Source organism: Gadus macrocephalus, chromosome 22 (genome assembly GCF_031168955.1).
Source record: "Gadus macrocephalus chromosome 22, ASM3116895v1".
In the NCBI taxonomy this organism is placed as follows: domain Eukaryota; kingdom Metazoa; phylum Chordata; class Actinopteri; order Gadiformes; family Gadidae; genus Gadus; species Gadus macrocephalus.
In genome coordinates this window covers 1,013,823-1,031,322 of record NC_082403.1, presented here as the reverse complement: position 1 = coordinate 1,031,322, position 17,500 = coordinate 1,013,823, and the positions used below count along the sequence as shown (strand labels likewise).

General features: G+C 51.3%; 2 protein-coding genes and 1 long non-coding RNA gene across 9 annotated transcripts in view; 1 reads left to right on the top strand and 2 right to left on the bottom strand.

Moving 5' to 3' along the window:
- Window positions 1–12,528, bottom strand: part of atf6b (activating transcription factor 6 beta) — an 18,264-nt gene extending 5,736 nt beyond the window's left edge. For 6 of the 7 annotated variants that reach the window (XR_009524055.1, XR_009524054.1, XR_009524056.1 and 3 more), the window contains exons 1-16: window positions 12,226–12,528; window positions 10,053–10,144; window positions 9,870–9,951; window positions 8,271–8,330; window positions 8,017–8,096; window positions 7,463–7,616; window positions 6,649–6,795; window positions 6,319–6,503; window positions 5,932–6,108; window positions 5,528–5,610; window positions 4,787–4,960; window positions 4,197–4,304; window positions 3,687–3,774; window positions 2,735–2,802; window positions 2,394–2,493; window positions 1,176–1,260 (exon numbers count right to left, since the gene is read on the bottom strand). Coding sequence is in view for 2 of the 7 variants with exons in the window: in XM_060043834.1 (XP_059899817.1) it covers window positions 1,176–1,260; window positions 2,394–2,493; window positions 2,735–2,802; window positions 3,687–3,774; window positions 4,197–4,304; window positions 4,787–4,960; window positions 5,528–5,610; window positions 5,932–6,108; window positions 6,319–6,503; window positions 6,649–6,795; window positions 7,463–7,616; window positions 8,017–8,096; window positions 8,271–8,330; window positions 9,870–9,951; window positions 10,053–10,144; window positions 12,226–12,298 (1,756 nt within the window). In the remaining 5 variants the exon portion in view is untranslated. The remainder of the gene's footprint in view (window positions 1–1,175; window positions 1,261–2,393; window positions 2,494–2,734; window positions 2,803–3,686; window positions 3,775–4,196; window positions 4,305–4,786; window positions 4,961–5,527; window positions 5,611–5,931; window positions 6,109–6,318; window positions 6,504–6,648; window positions 6,796–7,462; window positions 7,617–8,016; window positions 8,097–8,270; window positions 8,331–9,869; window positions 9,952–10,052; window positions 10,145–12,225) is intronic. The other variant, XM_060043836.1, reaches the window with a different exon arrangement.
- A 2,491-nt stretch (window positions 12,529–15,019) lies between these two features.
- Window positions 15,020–15,863, bottom strand: LOC132451491 (uncharacterized). Its single transcript, XR_009524103.1, has 2 exons — window positions 15,628–15,863; window positions 15,020–15,295 (listed from the first exon to the last, which is right to left on the bottom strand). It is a non-coding gene; the product is annotated as an uncharacterized LOC132451491 (long non-coding RNA).
- Window positions 15,864–16,014: 151 nt separating this feature from the next.
- The window catches only part of LOC132451429 (uncharacterized), a 2,528-nt gene continuing 1,042 nt past the window's right edge, over window positions 16,015–17,500 (top strand). Inside the window, exons 1-2 of the mRNA XM_060043998.1 lie at window positions 16,015–16,485; window positions 16,963–17,500. The exon at window positions 16,963–17,500 is cut by the window's right edge and continues 1,042 nt beyond it. Coding sequence (XP_059899981.1) covers window positions 16,153–16,485; window positions 16,963–17,475 — 846 coding nt within the window. The 5' untranslated portion in view covers window positions 16,015–16,152 and the 3' untranslated portion in view covers window positions 17,476–17,500. The remainder of the gene's footprint in view (window positions 16,486–16,962) is intronic.

Here is a 17,500-nt window from a genome sequence, read left to right as displayed (position 1 = left end):
TCCATGCACAGAAATAATGCTGTTGGGGAGGACATCCTCTGTTTCACTGCCAAAGCTAGGCTGCAGGTGCTACCTACCAAGTACAATCTGGCATTATGGTACCCTGCACACCACCATCCACACTGTATAATGCACTCTGGCCATCTACTTGAATCAGTTGCCCATGTTGTGAATGGCTGTACTATGTACAAAGGACTTTATATTGCACGCCATGACCCACTTGTCGATCTGATTTCCAGCAATGTTAAAGTATTTCTAGAAAATGTGACCATGTACAAACATTCAGGTTTCATGCCAGAATGGTTTAATAGCTCTATTGATGTGTTTTGTAACATCCCAAATACCCCTGACGTTGTGCTTTTAAACAGAGACAGAAGGGAAGTGCTCCTACTTGAGATAGGCTGTGTGTTTGATATGCACATGGAAATTACTTTCAATGATAAAATCGTTAAGTACCAGCCCATTCTGGAAATACTAAGGGACCTAGGGCCACCAATGCAAGCTAATAGTGTTTATTTTTGGCAGCTTGAGGCATGTCCACAACCGTGTCTTCAGTGGGTTAAGGCTGGCTGGGCTCGCAGGAGAAAATCTAAACAATTCACAAAGTCTGCTCCATATCAGCAGTGGTAGGCAGTCTGGCCGTGGGGCGCAGGAGATGTTTCTGTACCCCTGAACAAAGACCTTCTCATCTCTGAAATATCTGAATCCTGTCCCTTGTAATGTGATTAGTGTGTGTGTGTGTGTGTGTGTGTGTGTGTGTGTGTGTGTGTGTGTGTGTGTGTGTGTGTGTGTGTGTGTGTGTGTGTGTGTGTGTGTGTGTGTGTGTGTGTGTGTGTGTGTGTGTGTGTGTGACTGACTGTCTGTCTGGTGTATGTAGCTCTGTCTGGTGTGTGTAGGTCTGTCTGTCTGTCTGTCTGTCTGTCCGTTGTGTGTGTAGCCTGTCTGTCTGTCTGTCTGGTGTTTGTAGCTCTGTCTGTCTGTATGGTGTGTGTAGCTCTGTCTGACTGTCTGTCTGTCTGTTTGGTGTTTGTAGTTCTGTCTGTCTGTCTGGTGTGAGTAGCTCTGTCCGTCTGTCTGTGTGTAGCTCTGTCTGTCTGGTCTGTGTGTAGCTCTGTCTGTCTGTCTGGTGTGAGTAGCTCTGTCCGTCTGTCTGTCTGTCTGTCTGTCTGTCTCACCGTTGACGGACATGGCGGGCATCACCAGAGACATCTTGGGCCGGCTGGTTTTGTTGTGGCTGATGGCAGGAAGTAGCAGATGGTCCTGAGCAGGAAACAGGAAGTAACATCACAGAATGGACTGCAGCAGTAAAAGTACGTTCACTAAACTATATAATGTTGACTCCTGAATAGGTGAGCGAGTGTCTCACCCCCTGAAGGAGTGAGTGAGTCAGTGTCTCACCCCCCTGAAGGAGTGAGTGAGTCAGTGTCTCACCCCCTGAAGGAGTGAGTGAGTCAGTGTCTCACCCCCCTGAAGGAGTGAGTGTGTCAGTGTCTCACCCCCTGAAGGAGTGAGTGAGTCAGTGTCTCACCCCCCTGAAGGAGTGAGTGTCAGTGTCTCACCCCCTGAAGGAGTGTGTCAGTGTCTCACCCCCTGAAGGAGTGAGTGAGTCAGTGTCTCACCCCCTGAAGGAGTGTGTCAGTGTCTCACCCCCTGAAGGAGTGAGTGAGTCAGTGTCTCACCCCCTGAAGGAGTGAGTGAGTCAGTGTCTCACCTCCTGAAGGAGTGAGTGAGTCAGTGTCTCACCCCCTGAAGGAGTGTGTCAGTGTCTCACCTCCTGAAGGAGTGAGTGAGTGTCTCACCCCCTGAAGGAGTGTGTCAGTGTCTCACCCCCTGAAGGAGTGTGTCAGTGTCTCACCCCCTGAAGGAGTGTGTCAGTGTCTCACCCCCTGAAGGAGTGTGTCAGTGTCTCACCCCCTGAAGGAGTGTGTCAGTGTCTCACCCTGCTGAAGGAGTGTGTGTGTCTCACCCTGCTGAAGGAGTGTGTGAGTGTCTCACCCCCTGAAGGAGTGTGTGAGTGTCTCACCCTGCTGAAGGAGTGTGTGAGTGTCTCACCCTGCTGAAGGAGTGTGTCAGTGTCTCACCCTGCTGAAGGAGTGTGTCAGTGTCTCACCCCCTGAAGGAGTGTGTCAGTGTCTCACCCCCTGAAGGAGTGTGTCAGTGTCTCACCCCCTGAAGGAGTGTGTCAGTGTCTCACCCTGCTGAAGGAGTGTGTCAGTGTCTCACCCCCTGAAGGAGTGTGTCAGTGTCTCACCCCCTGAAGGAGTGTGTCAGTGTCTCACCCCCTGAAGGAGTGTGTGAGTGTCTCACCCTGCTGAAGGAGTGTGTCAGTGTCTCACCCCCTGAAGGAGTGTGTCAGTGTCTCACCCTGCTGAAGGAGTGTGTGAGTGTCTCACCCTGCTGAAGGAGACCACGTAGAAGGTGTCCTCCCGGCGGTCGATGGAGTCCAGGAAGTCGCTGTAGGTGATCTCAGGACCGGAGCGCACCTGAAGCTGACTGCACACACACACACACACACACACACACACACACACACACACACACACACACACACACACACACACACACACACACACACACACACACACACACACACACACACACACACACACAGTTAGGATGTATTGTGGGAGGTGAGGGGTCCAGCTCCCCCCAGAGCCCTGGTCCTCTAGAGTCCTAGTCCCTCTGTCCCGGTCCCGGTCCCTCTGACCCGGTGCCCCCTAGCGGCAGGCCTCACCTGTCGAGGAGCCGGTGGGTCTGGACCGGCAGGTATCTGGAGAGGTTGGTCTTCCTCAGCTGGGCCTTCTGCAAGACACACACATCTGGAGTCAGACACACACATCTGGAGTCAGACACACACATCTGGAGTCAGACACACACATCTGGAGTCAGACACACACATCTGGAGTCAGACACACACATCTGGAGTCAGACACACACATCTGGAGTCAGACACACACACACTAGGAATGCGCGATATAAACGATAGACGATATAAACGATAAAAAATGGCCTACGATAGAGATTTTAGTTATATTGCTCTATCGCGATAATGCATGTTTGACGCGATCTATCCATGACCCGCGAAATATAAAAAGAGCCACGAGCTGCAACCGTCTGCAACGCATCGTCCGCGACCCGCGAATTTTAAAAAGAGCCACGAACTGCAACCAGCTGCATCGCATCATCCGCGACCCGTGAAATTTAAAGAGCCACGAGCTGTATCCGTTTCTTTATTAACAAGACACCACCAGTTTTAATTTAATTAAGAGAAGTATACGTCATTACACAGAAGATTTTTCTCTTTCTTTTTCTTTTTTTTCTCTGCAGCTACAACATTATGTTGTATGATTACACTTTTGCACAATAAATGTTCTCAAAACGACATACTAAGTTTCTTTCTTTTGTTTTATACATTTAGCAGTTTGGCTTTCCTTAGAGTCTATGTAACCTGTTCTGAAATGGTTCTATTATGATTTATATCGTTATCGCAATAGGTTGCAATGTATATCGCAATAAGGATTTTAGGCCATATCGCCCATCCCTAACACACACACACACACACACACACACACACACACACACACACACACACACACACACACACACACACACACACACACACACACACACACACACACACACACACACACACACACACACACACACACACACACACACACACACACCTGGGCCAGCTTGGTCTTCTTGATGACTTTGGGTTTCCCTCCAGACTTCTGGTGGCGCGTCACCCAGCCCCGCAGCTCGTCAGCCAGCCTGGAGACAGAGGGTCAGAGGGTGACCAGCTGAGGGTCAGAGGGTGACCGGCTGAGGGTCAGAGGGTGACCCGCTGAGGGGCAGAGGGTGACCAGCTGAGGGTCAGAGGGGGACCAGCTGAGGGTCAGACGGTGACCCGCTGAGGGTCAGACGGTGACCAGCCGAGGGTCAGAGGGTGACCAGCCGAGGGTCAGATGATGACCAGCCGAGGGTCAGATGATGACCAGCCGAGGGTCAGATGATGACCAGCCGAGGGTCAGATGATGACCAGCCGAGGGTCAGATGATGACCAGCCGAGGGTCAGATGATGACCAGCCGAGGGTCAGATGATGACCAGCCGAGGGTCAGATGATGACCAGCCGAGGGTCAGATGATGACCAGCTGAGGGTTAGATGATGACCAGCTGAGGGTTAGATGCTGACCTGAGGGATTCTGAGCGGTTGAACTGTCTGCAGTCTGAGGAGGTGAAGTATCGGTCGATGTCCTGAAGAACCAGATCCTTAATGTCACTGAAGACGTCACTCAGGTTCCTACAGACAGACAGACAGACAGACAGACAGACAGACAGACGGTTAGAGGTTAGGCTTCACTTATACCGGAATATAAATCTACAAACATCTGATCATCTCCATGCCCTCACACATCATCAGCCGCTCTTTAATTTTAGTAATTACTAAAAGAGAATTCCATGAAGATACTTCAGACCCCATGACCTCCACCTCCTCTCGCTTCACATCAACACATCTGGACCTCTGAACCCAGACAACATCTGGACCTCTGAACCCAGACAACATCTGGACCTCTGAACCCAGACAACATCTGGACCTCTGAACCCAGACAACATCTGGACCTCTGAACCCAGACAACATCTGGACTCTGAAGGCGGAGCTCCGAGACCTCTGAGGGCGGAGCTTCGAGGGCGGAGCTTCGAGGGCGGAGCTCCGAGACCTCGCTCTGATACGGTGCCAGCCGGGCATTTACCCACAACCCCTTGCAGCGGCGCCACGCCCACCTGAACTGGTAGGCGTCGGGGTGGTCCCGGTCCACCTCCTCCACCTCCCCCCGCTCCTCCTCCCCCCCGAGGGGCGGGGCCTGCTGCTCGTAGGGCTCCATCTCCAGCAGCCTCCTTCCTGTGTAGGGGCCCGCCCCTTCCTGCAGCACGGTGGGGAGCTTCCTGTCTGTGATGCTGGAGGACAAGAGCATTCTGTTAGCCTGAGCTACGCCGTAGCATTCTGTTAGCCTGAGCTACGCCGTAGCATTCTGTTAGCCTGAGCTACGCCGTAGCATTCTGTTAGCCTGAGCTACGCCGTAGCATTCTGTTAGCCTGAGCTACGTCGTAGCATTCTGTTAGCCTGAGCTACGCCGTAGCATTCTGTTAGCCTGAGCTACGCCGTAGTATTGTTAGCCTGAGCTACGCCGTAGTATTCTGTTAGCCTGAGCTACGCCGTAGCATTCTGTTAGCCTGAGCTACGCCATAGCATTCTGATAGCCTGAGCTACGCCACAGCATTCTGCTAGCCTGAGCTACGCAATAGCATTCTGTTAGCTTGAGCTACGCCATAGCATTATGCTAGCCTGAGCGACGCCATAGCATTATGCTAGCCTTAGCTACACCATAGCATTCCGGGACATCCATCAAACATCCACGCCCCCTGTTTGGTTAGCTTTGTTAGCCTTTCCCATAGTCTTCAGACTAGCAACTGTAGCGTGGTGTAGCTAGCCCCGTTAGCGTGGCTGAGCTAGCGGTTAGCTACCTGACAGGTCCGAAGCTGAAGGTCATGAAGAGCAGCACGGCCATGACGCACACCGCCCGCTTGTTGTTGCCCGAGTCGCCGCCCTGCAGGGGAACACAGCAGCTAGCCGTTAGCATGTAGCATGAAGGGGTTAGCATGTAGCCACACACAGGCTGAGATATCTAGCATTACAAAAGGTCAAGATACTTAGTGTTAAGTTACACAAAGAATAAGATATTTACCCTTTAGTGTTACATGCTACATCCCACAGACAACAGTAGTGTGGATTTCCCTGAAGACTCCGAGCTCTTCGGGGAAATCAACGTTGTTTATTGAGACCTGAATAACAGGTCTGAGGAAGCTGCACCTTATCCCTCTCACGCTCCATCCCTCGCTCCCTCCCCCCCTCCCCCCCTCCTCCTCACCTGTCCGGCCAGCCTCTCTCGGAGGGCGTGGTTCTCCTGACGGAGCCGCTGGTTCTCCTGCTGAGCCTGACGGAGTTGCCCCTCTAGCTGCTGGAGGTACTCCTTCTTCTTCCTCCGGGACTGACACGCCGACTCCCGGTTCTTTATCATCCTCTGCTGCCGCTTCAACACCTTCACCTGAAGGGGGGGAGGGGAGAGAGGAGGGAGGGGGGGGGGGAGGAGAAGAGGGAGAGGGAGGAGGAGGGGGGGGAGAGGGAGAGGAAGGGGAGAGGGGGGAGGAGAGGGGGGAGGAGCAGATAGAAGGAGATAGGAGGTGGAGTTAGGAGGGGGCTGGTGTTGGGGGGTGGAGTAAACCTGCTACGCAACAAACATCCGTCCAAACTCAACCCTGAAGCCTGATTGGTCCAGGAGCCGGCCACTCACGTCCACATCGTGGCCCGTGTTGCCGGGGCAGGAGGCGGTTGCCGGGACGATGCTGCAGGGGGGGAGGTGGGGGGTGAGGCTGGGGGAGACGGGCTCCCTCTTGATGACGGCGGGCGGAGACGTGAGACACACGGACGGAGACAGCACCACTGACGGAGGAGAGAGAGGGTCATCATCTTCATCATCATCATCATCATCATCCTGTATCCATTCCCTCTCGTCCAATAGAAAGCCAGAGAATGATTAACAGGGAAAGGGGTGGGTTACACCCGTCTCCTAGCAACACACACACACCTGGGCGGGTGTGGTCGAGGCCCTGCAGGATGAGGGTGCCGGTCGGAGGGGAGGGGCTCTTGGGGGCGGGGCTTGAGTTGGCCACGCCCAGTGGTCTGGGCTGGAGGAGGGGCTTAGAGCTCAGGATACTACTGGTCCGCACCACCACTGGAGAGAGGATTAAGATAAGGTAAGGGTGATAAAGGTTGAGGGAAGGTGTTGAAGGTTAAGGTAAGGGTGATGAAGGTTGAGGTAAGGGAGGGAAGGTGATGAAGGTTAAGGTAAGGGTGATGAAGGTTGAGGTAAGGGTGGGGAAGGTTAAGTGAGGGATGGGTGATGAAGGTTAAGGTAAGGGTGATGAAGGTTAAGGTAAGGGTGATGAAGGTTAAGGGAGGGATGGGTGATGAAGGTTAAGGGAGGGATGGGTGATGAAGGTTAAGGTAAGGGTGATGAAGGTTAAGGTTAAGGTAAGGGTGATGAAGGTTAAGTCAAGGGTGATGAAGGTTAAGGGAGGGATGGGTGATGAAGGTTAAGGTAAGGGTGATGAAGGCTGACGTAAGGTTGATGAAGTTAAGGTAAGGGTGATGAAGGTTAAGGTAAGGGTGATGAAGGTTAAGGTAAGGGTGATGAAGGTTAAGGGAGGGATGGGTGATGAAGGTTAAGGTAAGGGTGATGAAGGCTGACGTAAGGTTGATGAAGTTAAGGTAAGAGTGATTAAGGTTAAGGTAAGGGTGATGAAGGTTAAGGTTAAGGTAAGGGTGATGAAGGTAAGGTTAAGGTAAGGGTGATGAAGGTTAAGGTAAGGGAGGGTGTGGGGCTGAGCGGGGGGGACTACCTGCGGGCGGGGGGTCCAGGCGAGCGGGGGCCCCGGGCTGGGCCCCCAGCAGGCCGCTGGAGGCCACTGTCACCTCCATGGCGCCCAGAGGGGGGGCCAGGACGTCTCCGTACATGTAGGGGGGGGTGGGGGGGTTCTCCCCCTTCACCACCACCTGGGGGGCAACACACTGTTACACACACTGTAACAGACTGTAACACACACACACTGTAACACACACACGGTGACACACACTGACTACACACACAATCTGAACCCTTCACACACACAGACACACACACAACACACACACACACTGTAACAGACTGTAACACACACACACTGTAACACACACACACACGGTGACACACACTGACTACACGCACAATCTGAACCCTTCACACACACAGACACACACACAACACACACACACACACTGTAACAGACTGTAACACACACACACACACTGTAACACACACACACTGTTACACACACGGTTACACACACACTGACTACACGCACAATCTGAACCCTTCACACACACACACACACACACACACACACACACCTCCTACCTGAGGGTCGAGTGAGGAGGAGGAGCAGTCCGACTCCATGGAGGACGAAGGCGAGGGGGGCTCGGCCTTCACCCTCATCACTACACACAGAAAGACAGAATCAGAAACAAAAAACAATAAAAATGTGCATATCATAATTTGACTCTGTGGTACTGCCTGTACTCTGCATGGTACTATAAGTATTCTCAGAGGTACTGCTAGTACTCTCCGAGGTACTACTAGTACTTTCCATTGTACTCTCAAGAGGTACTTACACATCTCTACAGGAAGGGGCTGAGTGATGGACATCTCTTCTTTCAGTAGGGAGGACTCTCCTAGTGGGGGGGAGAGGGGGGAGAGAGAGACAGAGACAGAGTGACAGAGACAGAGAGAGGCAGACACAGAGAGACACAGAGAGAGACGGACAGAGAGAGAGACAGACAGAGACACAGAGAGACAGAGACAGAGTGACAGAAACAGAGAGAGGCAGACACAGAGAGACAGAGACAGAGACAGAGAGAGACGGACAGAGAGAGAGACAGACAGAGACACAGAGAGACAGAGACAGAGACAGAGACAGAGAGAGGCAGACACAGAGAGACACAGAGAGAGACGGACACAGAGAGAGAGACAGACAGAGACACAGAGAGACAGAGACAGAGAGAGAGAGAGGCAGACAGAGGCAGACACAGAGAGAGACGGACAGAGAGAGAGACAGACAGAGACACAGAGAGACAGAGACAGAGACAGAGACAGAGAGAGGCAGACACAGAGAGACACAGAGAGAGACGGACAGAGAGAGAGACAGACAGAGACACAGAGAGACAGAGACAGAGACAGAGAGAGAGAGAGGCAGACAGAGGCAGACACAGAGAGAGACGGACAGAGAGAGAGACAGACAGAGACACAGAGAGACAGAGACAGAGACAGAGAGAGAGAGAGGCAGACAGAGGCAGACACAGAGAGAGACGGACAGAGAGAGAGACAGACAGAGACACAGAGAGACAGAGACAGAGACAGAGAGAGAGAGAGGCAGACAGAGGCAGACACAGAGAGAGACGGACAGAGAGAGAGACAGACAGAGACACAGAGAGACAGAGACAGAGACAGAGACAGAGAGAGGCAGACACAGAGAGACACAGAGAGAGACGGACAGAGAGAGAGACAGACAGAGACACAGAGAGACAGAGACAGAGACAGAGAGAGAGAGACAGACAGACAGACAGACAGACAGACAGACAGACAGACAGACAGACAGACATGTAGATAGAACTAGATTAGCCATGTGCTAATAGAATAGCATGCTGAGAAGCTATTCAGAAATCATCCTATGTTGCTATGAAAGCCCCCTTCCCCCCTCCCCACAGCAGACGGAGTGACTCCAGCTCACTTCACTGCGTTGGGAGTGTCCACCAAGATGTATGCTGGGTAATAGTCAAATGGATTAGAGTGCCCCCTTGGTTTTGAGAGGGAGGTTTAGCTCTGTGAGACCCCCTCTGAGTGGGTCTGATTGGCCCGCGAGCTCCAAAACAAACGACATCACCCCTCCTGATACGAGCGCTCAGAGTGCGTTGTGGAGTATGCGTGGAGGGCGGCTGGTCGGGGAAGCCGTCATCCCCACCAGTCAGCCCGATTGGACTCTGCAGCAGGCCATGTGTCATGGTCTTCACCCCTCCCCCCCCCTCAACCTGCCCTCCTCCTCACACACTCCAGAGTCACAGCCATATATTTGGTATCATTCAAGCGATTGACGCATTTCCTTATCTGTGCAGCGGCTAAGCTACCGGAGGCTAAACTGTTGACTGCTAAGATATTGGAGGCTAAGGTAGCGGCTAGGCTAGCGGTGTGGCAGAGCGGTGACCCCGCCCCCCTACCTGTCAGAAGGCCGTCGTCGAGGTGTCGCCATGGGGAGGAGCGGTTGTCCGGGTCCAGGGTCAGCACGAGGTCACGGTCCACCTGGGACAGGAAGTAACGCAGCGAGGGTCAAACCACGAGAGAGAGAGAGAAAGAGAGAAAGAGAGAAAGAGAAAGAGAGAGAGAGAGAGAGAGAGACGTACCGATGGATGGTATGTCATGCTTCCTGGTTCTACTCCTCCACCATCGCCGTCCTCTCCCTCCTCCATCGTCTCCCAGCGGTAGAGACAGGCATCTAGAGAGACAGACAGACAGACAGACAGACAGACAGACAGACAGCGGTTCAGTCAAGCAGAAGACGGATTGTCTCTGAGGCGAGGTCCAGACGGTTGGACCTCAACAGCTCCGACCCGTCGGGTGAACCCAATGCATGACGCGTGTGCGCGCGAGTGTAGAGAACGTAAAGGACAAACACGGACCTCAGCTTCCTCTGCTCCGGCCCGCCCATACATGGACGGCCCAATCTCTGGTGTTTAAACTGACCGTGCACTAGTACAACTCTGAGACGAAGAGCCACCCTGGTGCTTTATCGGATCAGCCCGACACGAAGCCACACAGGCTGCCCTCCCCCATCCACGGGGGGAGGGCTGTTGAGGCTGAAAGAGGAGAGACTGAATACTTCTTCAGTGAAGTCAAATAAAAGCCATCGTGTGTCGAGAGTCTGTTTACAAAGAGTTCGACGTTGGGAGGAGCATCATGGAAACAGAGGCTGCAGAGGTACAAGAGTGAAAACACAACCTTCAACAACTGAGTCGTCCCGATACTGATACCCGTATGGGAGATTCCCCGATGCTGCCTCAAACACAGTATCGGTTAGGGTTAGGGTTAGGGTTAGGGTTAGGGTTAAGGTTAAGGTTATCTACGCGCACGTATATCGGAGATGACGCGTTTCCCTTTCCGACTTTAAGTTAGTAAAAGTTAAGCGGGAGCATCCATGTTATTTATTATGCATTATTATAATTATAGATTAAAAAACGGAAATGATCTAGTTCTGTAAAAAATAAAAGGAAGAGCAAAGCCTGAAAACCGTTCCCAGAGGTTTCATCTAGATGTGTCCATCCATCCATCATCAACGGTGGACACGGTATGAGCACCGTCTCTGAAGACCAGGACCACCGGCCCTGGTCTAACCCTAACCCCCCCCCCCCCCCCCACCACAGCCCGGCCACCAGAACTGCGGTGGGAAGACCCTCCTGCTGCCTGCAGATGTTCTGTTTCATGCAGATGTTCAACTGCGATATGAAACTGAAGCCGAGGACATCAACAGTTCTGCCTCACAGACCGTGTTGAAGGACACACACACACACACACACACACACACACACACACACGAAGACTTCAAACTACCAGAACTGATCTCATTATCTCATTTCATGACTAGGGCTCATTACTTAAAGACTTCTTACGTGGAAACATTGTTTGTATGAAACATACATGTATTGTCTGCCCTCTTGGTCAGGTCTATCTTGAAAAAAAAGAAGAGAGATTTTAATCTCAGTGGGACTTTTACCTGGTTAAATAAAGGTTCAATTAAAACAAAAACCCCTGAGCCATGTAAACGCCGTGGTGAGTGAGGTAGCCCAAGGGTCAGCGGCCACACCCAGCTGCTCTACTTTACGGCCCAGGTGTGATGGTCCTAACGGACACGCAGTGCGGGGGCACGGAGGGGGGGGCCTGTCCCACTACGGGGGTGAGGAGACAGGGCGTCGCTTCAGTGTTACTGTAGGGCCCCAAGGGACCGCTGTAGGGCCCTGGGGGCGCTATTGCTCCCCGGGGACGCTGAGGACAGATGGCTCCGGTGGCGGTTCACCAAACCAAAAGACGGTCGGTGCAGCGGTGAACCGTCAACCGATCAGTGTTGGGTGACGTAACGACGCTACGGGGACCGTGAAGAGTGACCGGCAACGACGCAGATCGGTGTGTGTGTGTGTGTGTGTGTGTGTGTGTGTGTGTGTGTGTGTGTGTGTGTGTGTGTGTGTGTGTGTGTGTGTGTGTGTGTGTGTGTGTGTGTGTGTGTGTGTGTGTGTGTGTGTCTCGTACATAAACACTACGTCACGATGACTGGGTCCGATGAGATACAGCCCATAATAAACACAGCATGAGGATGAGGATGACACAATGAGCATCCGCGCCCACCAGATCTCCTTTAAAACCCTAACACTAAAAACGTATCTGGCGTAGACCGGCGGATCCATCTACAGTAAACAGAAGGGCCCCGGGCCGAGGCTCCGACCCCCGCAGTGGTCCCGGACCCCTCACAACCCCCCCGGTACCCTCAAACGCCCCCGCCCCCCGGGTCCCGGCGGACCGACTCACCCCAGTCCTCGCTGGTCAGCAGGTTGTCGGCCAGGAAGCGGGTGTCCAGGTCACCCAGCAGGTCGGCGGCCATCACACCGCGGGATGGGGCCCTCGGGGGCGGGCGGGGGGGCGAGCGGGGCTACCAGAAGACGAGGGGTATGGGAGTCCAGCGGGCCGCGGGTGAGAGGTTGAGCGCTTGGTTCGGTTCCGACCGGGCGGATCACTGATCTCCAGGCGGAAGTCGCTTTCTGTTGGGTTTCATTACAGCTGCCGTCCGTCGCCTCGCATGTCGACAAGGAAATGAGTCTTCCGGAAAGTCTCCGCCCATCGGCAAGCGGGAGTCCAATGGGTGCGTGGAAAGCTTGACTGGCGGCCAAACTGACCAGTGGCGTGGAGCCAAGGGCGTGATTGGCCGTAAGGACGCCAATCGTGGCGCTTTGTTGAAGAAAACGCTTTGAAACGTGATTTGGCCCAATTGGAAACCAACCATTTGATTGACAGCCGCCTCAGCGATTCACGATCGAGGAGGAATAATAAACTGCCATGTCCTTTGACCAAAGTAACATCATAATGAGAAACCGAGTTTAACCTGTTAGAACAATTAATAACACATGTAGTTATGAAATCATAGCCGTATTGACATGGACACGTGTAGTTATTAAATCATAAGATATTTACAGAGACGATCTCACGTCACGCCGCCGCCATTTTGGAGGCCTGTGAACTGTTCACAGAATGGACTTTATAGGTCCATTCTGTGAACAGAACGTGTCGTTTATTTATCTAGATCGTCCTACAAAAAGCAATAAACGTTTAAGTTTCACAAACAATTTGAATTAGTGGCTTTTATTCAAGGGTTTAAGTTAAAAAATATATATAAGTTAAAAATATATATATAGCTATATATTCTTTATGTAGACCTAAAACGTATTTATGCCATATACTTTACGTTTTATAAACCATATTAATGAATATGAAATAACACTTGGTGGTGGAATAGGGGCCCTTTATAATATCCTGATAACAGTTGCTGTGTTAAAGCTGCCCTCACCAGATTGAGACAATTATCTGATGATCACAGCACGTTCATTATTTTAATAATTAAATCCGATATGTTTTTATAACACTGTTCTATGGTCGTCTTCTGCACTTCATATCTTGTATGATTTGATGTATTTTCTGAACTTTTTTTACTGTCTACCGTATTAAAAGAGAATTCTAACAACATAATGCAAACTGAATCGATGCATCTCTACATTCCTCCCTCCTGCCGCCGGTGTCTGCACTGGAAAAAGTATTTTATTGAACCATTTCAAATTTTTACTCGACACAAAAAACGTCTGCATTTAAAGACAACGGTAAAGAAACAGGACAATTACAGGTATTTTGAACATTGAGCCCCCTTTCTGCCCCCCCACCGAAGCCGTCCGTTTCAATGGGATTTACAAAATGCCAACCGGAACCGGAAAGGTATTGTAGTCTTTCGCTCGGTTCTAGCACTACTGTTGATTCGGAGAACCGAGCGAAAAGACTACAACCAACCTACACTTCCGTAACAAAATGCAGATTTACAAAATGCCAAATAAAACACGACAGAATATTCGAAATCTCTATTTCATCCTTAACAAACGAGAAAGGGGGCTCAATGTTCATAATACCGGAATTGTCCTTTAATAACCCATGTAAAATAAGCCATGCGTCAAATGTATTAACTTATACAGTCATTTTTGGAACAGGTTAGACATTTAGGCCCATTAACTCCGGCCTCACGCGGTACCTATAGTGCAAACTTAGCTAGCAAACCACCAGTGTAAGGTTTCAAACTACACTTATCTACAAGAGAAAGTCAGTATAGAGAAAATATATTGTAAACAATTAACAGGTTACTAAACACAGCAGCATTATTGTTGATTTAAAGGAGACATTTATACCACCAGGTGTGAGTGTGATTAGCCTTACAAGCCGTTTAAAAAATCAGCCCCATATGACATCACTAGTGGGCGTGTCCACCTAGATCAGTGCAGGATAGATCAGTCTACCAGCCTACCCAGTGGACTGAAGTAAACGTTGCTCATCTATCCAGCACAGATCTAGGTGGACACGCCCACTAGTGATGTCATATGGGGCAGATTTTCGAAAAAGCTTTTAAGGCTAATCACACTCACACCTGGTGGTATATAATGTGTCTCTTTTAACTTACTAAAATGTATCCGTTATGGAACTTGATTCCCTCAAGTTATCCAGTCTTGATGGCTGAAATCCGGTTTGGTCCAGTAGTCAAGCGTCGTTAATGCGCATGTGCAGGTTTGTACGTAACCTTGAAATTGTACATTTGTCCAAACAAATGTTTCTAAATTGAGCTCCTAATCAAATATATTTATTTTTAACAGTATTTTAGAAAGAAAACAAATAATGTTTAGTTGGATTGATTGACTAATTATTAATCAGGTGAATACAGTTTTACATTTGTCAAAATTGAGCTCTTTATTAAGCTCCTAATTAAAAATATCTATATTTAACAGCATTTCGAAATAAAAAAAAAGTTATTTAAAAAATGAATGAAAACCAGAATGAATGATCCTTCAAACAGACAGCGCCCTCAGCTCCTTCCTGCCAACATCGCTCTGCACTGTGAGCAGAAGGAAGGGCATTCAGAACATCTAAAGGTAACACTTTGGACGAAGGGAGTTGAGATCTGAAGTGAAACCAGTGAGGGCAGCGCAGTGGCACCCTCTGAGAGGAGGGGCCGGACCAGTACGACCCAGGTCGGACCTACAGACCGCTGATTTATAAATAAGCAGGAAACGGCAGATTACCTCTTTATATGTATTTATTGTAACAGTTGAATTGAAGTTGAAAATCATAAAAAAAAAAAAAAAAAAAATACAAATAGAATCTAACGATTTACTGAATCCTTATTCGCCAGTGGATCCGTCCATCACTGCCTCGGGGGCGGGCTCTGTAACCTCACGGCTGCGTATATGATGCCTCGAGGAATGTTTTCTTTTACCAATCCTGGTCCTTGCTGGGCAGAGGGGCGTGGCCTGTGTGCATGTTTTATACTGGCGTAATCAACAAGCCCCGCCTCCTGAAGAAACATTTCAAGACAACTTTTAAAATCAAACAAAAAAGATTATTATAGCCTACTTAAACTAAGAATTTAATTTATGAAACAGATTGAAAGTATTGATGCACTTTCGTTCTGTGGTGTTTGAAGTGCTCGAAACAATAATAAGAATTACATAGGCCTACTGTATTAGTAGAATAGAATAGAATTAAATAGAATAGAATAGAATAATAAACTCTCTCTCTCTCTCTCTCTCTCTCTCTCTCTCTCTCTCTCTATATATATATATATATATAGCCTATATATAATATAATATGTAGCTTAATATATAATATGCAATAAGTCGTGCTTACCGTCTTCCCGCGGCAGCAGCAGCATCGTTTACCTTAAGAATGAGCTCATATTAGGGAAACATTTACCTTTACATTTGTATTTACATTTACAATAGTGTATTTAGCAGACACTTTTATCCAGAGGAACTTAGAACCATTCATACCCACATTCACACACCAACGGCGGACTCCCCCCCCCCCCCCCCCCCCCCCCCCCCCCGGGAAGAACTTCACGTCAAACTTTCATTCACTTCAGACCGAGTGAATGATCGCCTTGAGTTGAGGGCTCGCCAACTCCAGACTCATTAATCCATCTTTCATATGTGCTTATTAAACCCTGGAGGAGTGATACGGGTAAAGACAGAGTGAGACAGAGTGAGTCACAGCGGGGCGGACCGAGTGAACAGAAACTGAAACTGATCCAGAGATCCAGAGGGTCCTGTCCACCAGACAGTCGCGTCCCAGACCTCATCTCCGACTGAGTGATCTACTGGTGGTCTAAGAGGTCTGTCTGTCTGCCTGCCTGTCTATCTGTCTGTCTGTCGGATGGCCGTGCGGATGGACCTGTGTCTCGAGGCGCTGTCCGCGCTGACGGGGTGTCGCGTGGAGGCCTCGGCCGCCGAGTCGCAGCTGATGCCGCAGGACGTGGTGAACATCGCAGCCCTGAAGCAGTTCTACCGCCGCGAGGGCCTGCAGGAGCTCGAGTACCCCAGCCTTGGCTCCCTGTCGCTAGGCGGCCCCGACGACGAGGACATGTACAGCGCGCCCCTCGCCGTGGAGGGGGCCCCCCCGCCGGAGCCCCTCGAAGGACCCCCCATTAAGATCAATCCCGCCACCTTCTTCGATCCCCGGTTCGACTACGACTTCACCAACGTCAAGGTGCTGACGCGCGAGCCGTTTACGTCAGGCGTGTTTGTGTGTGCGTGTGTGTGTTTGTGTACGTTTGGATTTAGTCTACTCTACGGGGTTTCGACGGGGCGTCAGTGGGTGTGGGGGACCGCAGGACCCCCAATCCGCCGAGGCCGAACGACGCGGAAGTGTAGCACCTGACATGGCGTCATAAGACTGCAGATTATTGTTTCAGTTTCATAATAACTCCAGGAGACGTGTTCCTACTCAGACCAGCAGGGGGCGCCAGAGTGCCCCCAACACCGATTACTGCGTCTGTAGCCAATTAGCTTCAGCCAATCACATCATACCTATGTCTGTAACCAATTAGAGTGAGGCCAATCACATTATACCTGTGTCTGTAGCCAATGAGTGTGTGGCCAATCACATCATAAATGCGTCTGTAGCTAATTAGCGTTCAGCCAATCACATCGTACCGGTCATGTCTCTCCCCCCCCCCCCCCCCAGGATGGTGACCGGAGCTTCTCGCGCGGCGAGGAGCGGTACGTGCGTCCGTGCGGCTGGCGGCGGGTGGCCCTGCGGGTGCTGGGGTACGATGGGGGCGACGCCTGGCTGGGCACCGGCCCCGACGCCTGGCCCGTCAGTTACCACGGCAACCGCATGGACGGGGCCCTGGGCGTCACGGCGATACGCCGCGGCCCGGCCCTCGAGGGGGCGGAGCCCGGGGCCCTGGAGGAGATCGAGCCCGGCCCGGTCGCCGGGGAGACCTACCTGAGGGGCGTGTACTCCTCCACCCTGGTGGGCGTGGCCGAGGGCTACTGCAAGAGGTTCCGTTCCCGCGGCGACGGGAAGACCTACAAGGTGGTGCTGCAGAACCGGATCAACCCGGAGCAGCGCAGGCAGTGCCAGAGGGAGGGGCTCTGGGTGGTCACCGTCGCCGAGGGGAGCGGCCCCGCCCAGACCAGGGCCTCCATCCAGCTCGCCCTACGGCCCTACGGCCTGCTGCTCAAGGAGGACTGAGGCTCGCTCTCTCTCTCTCTCTGTG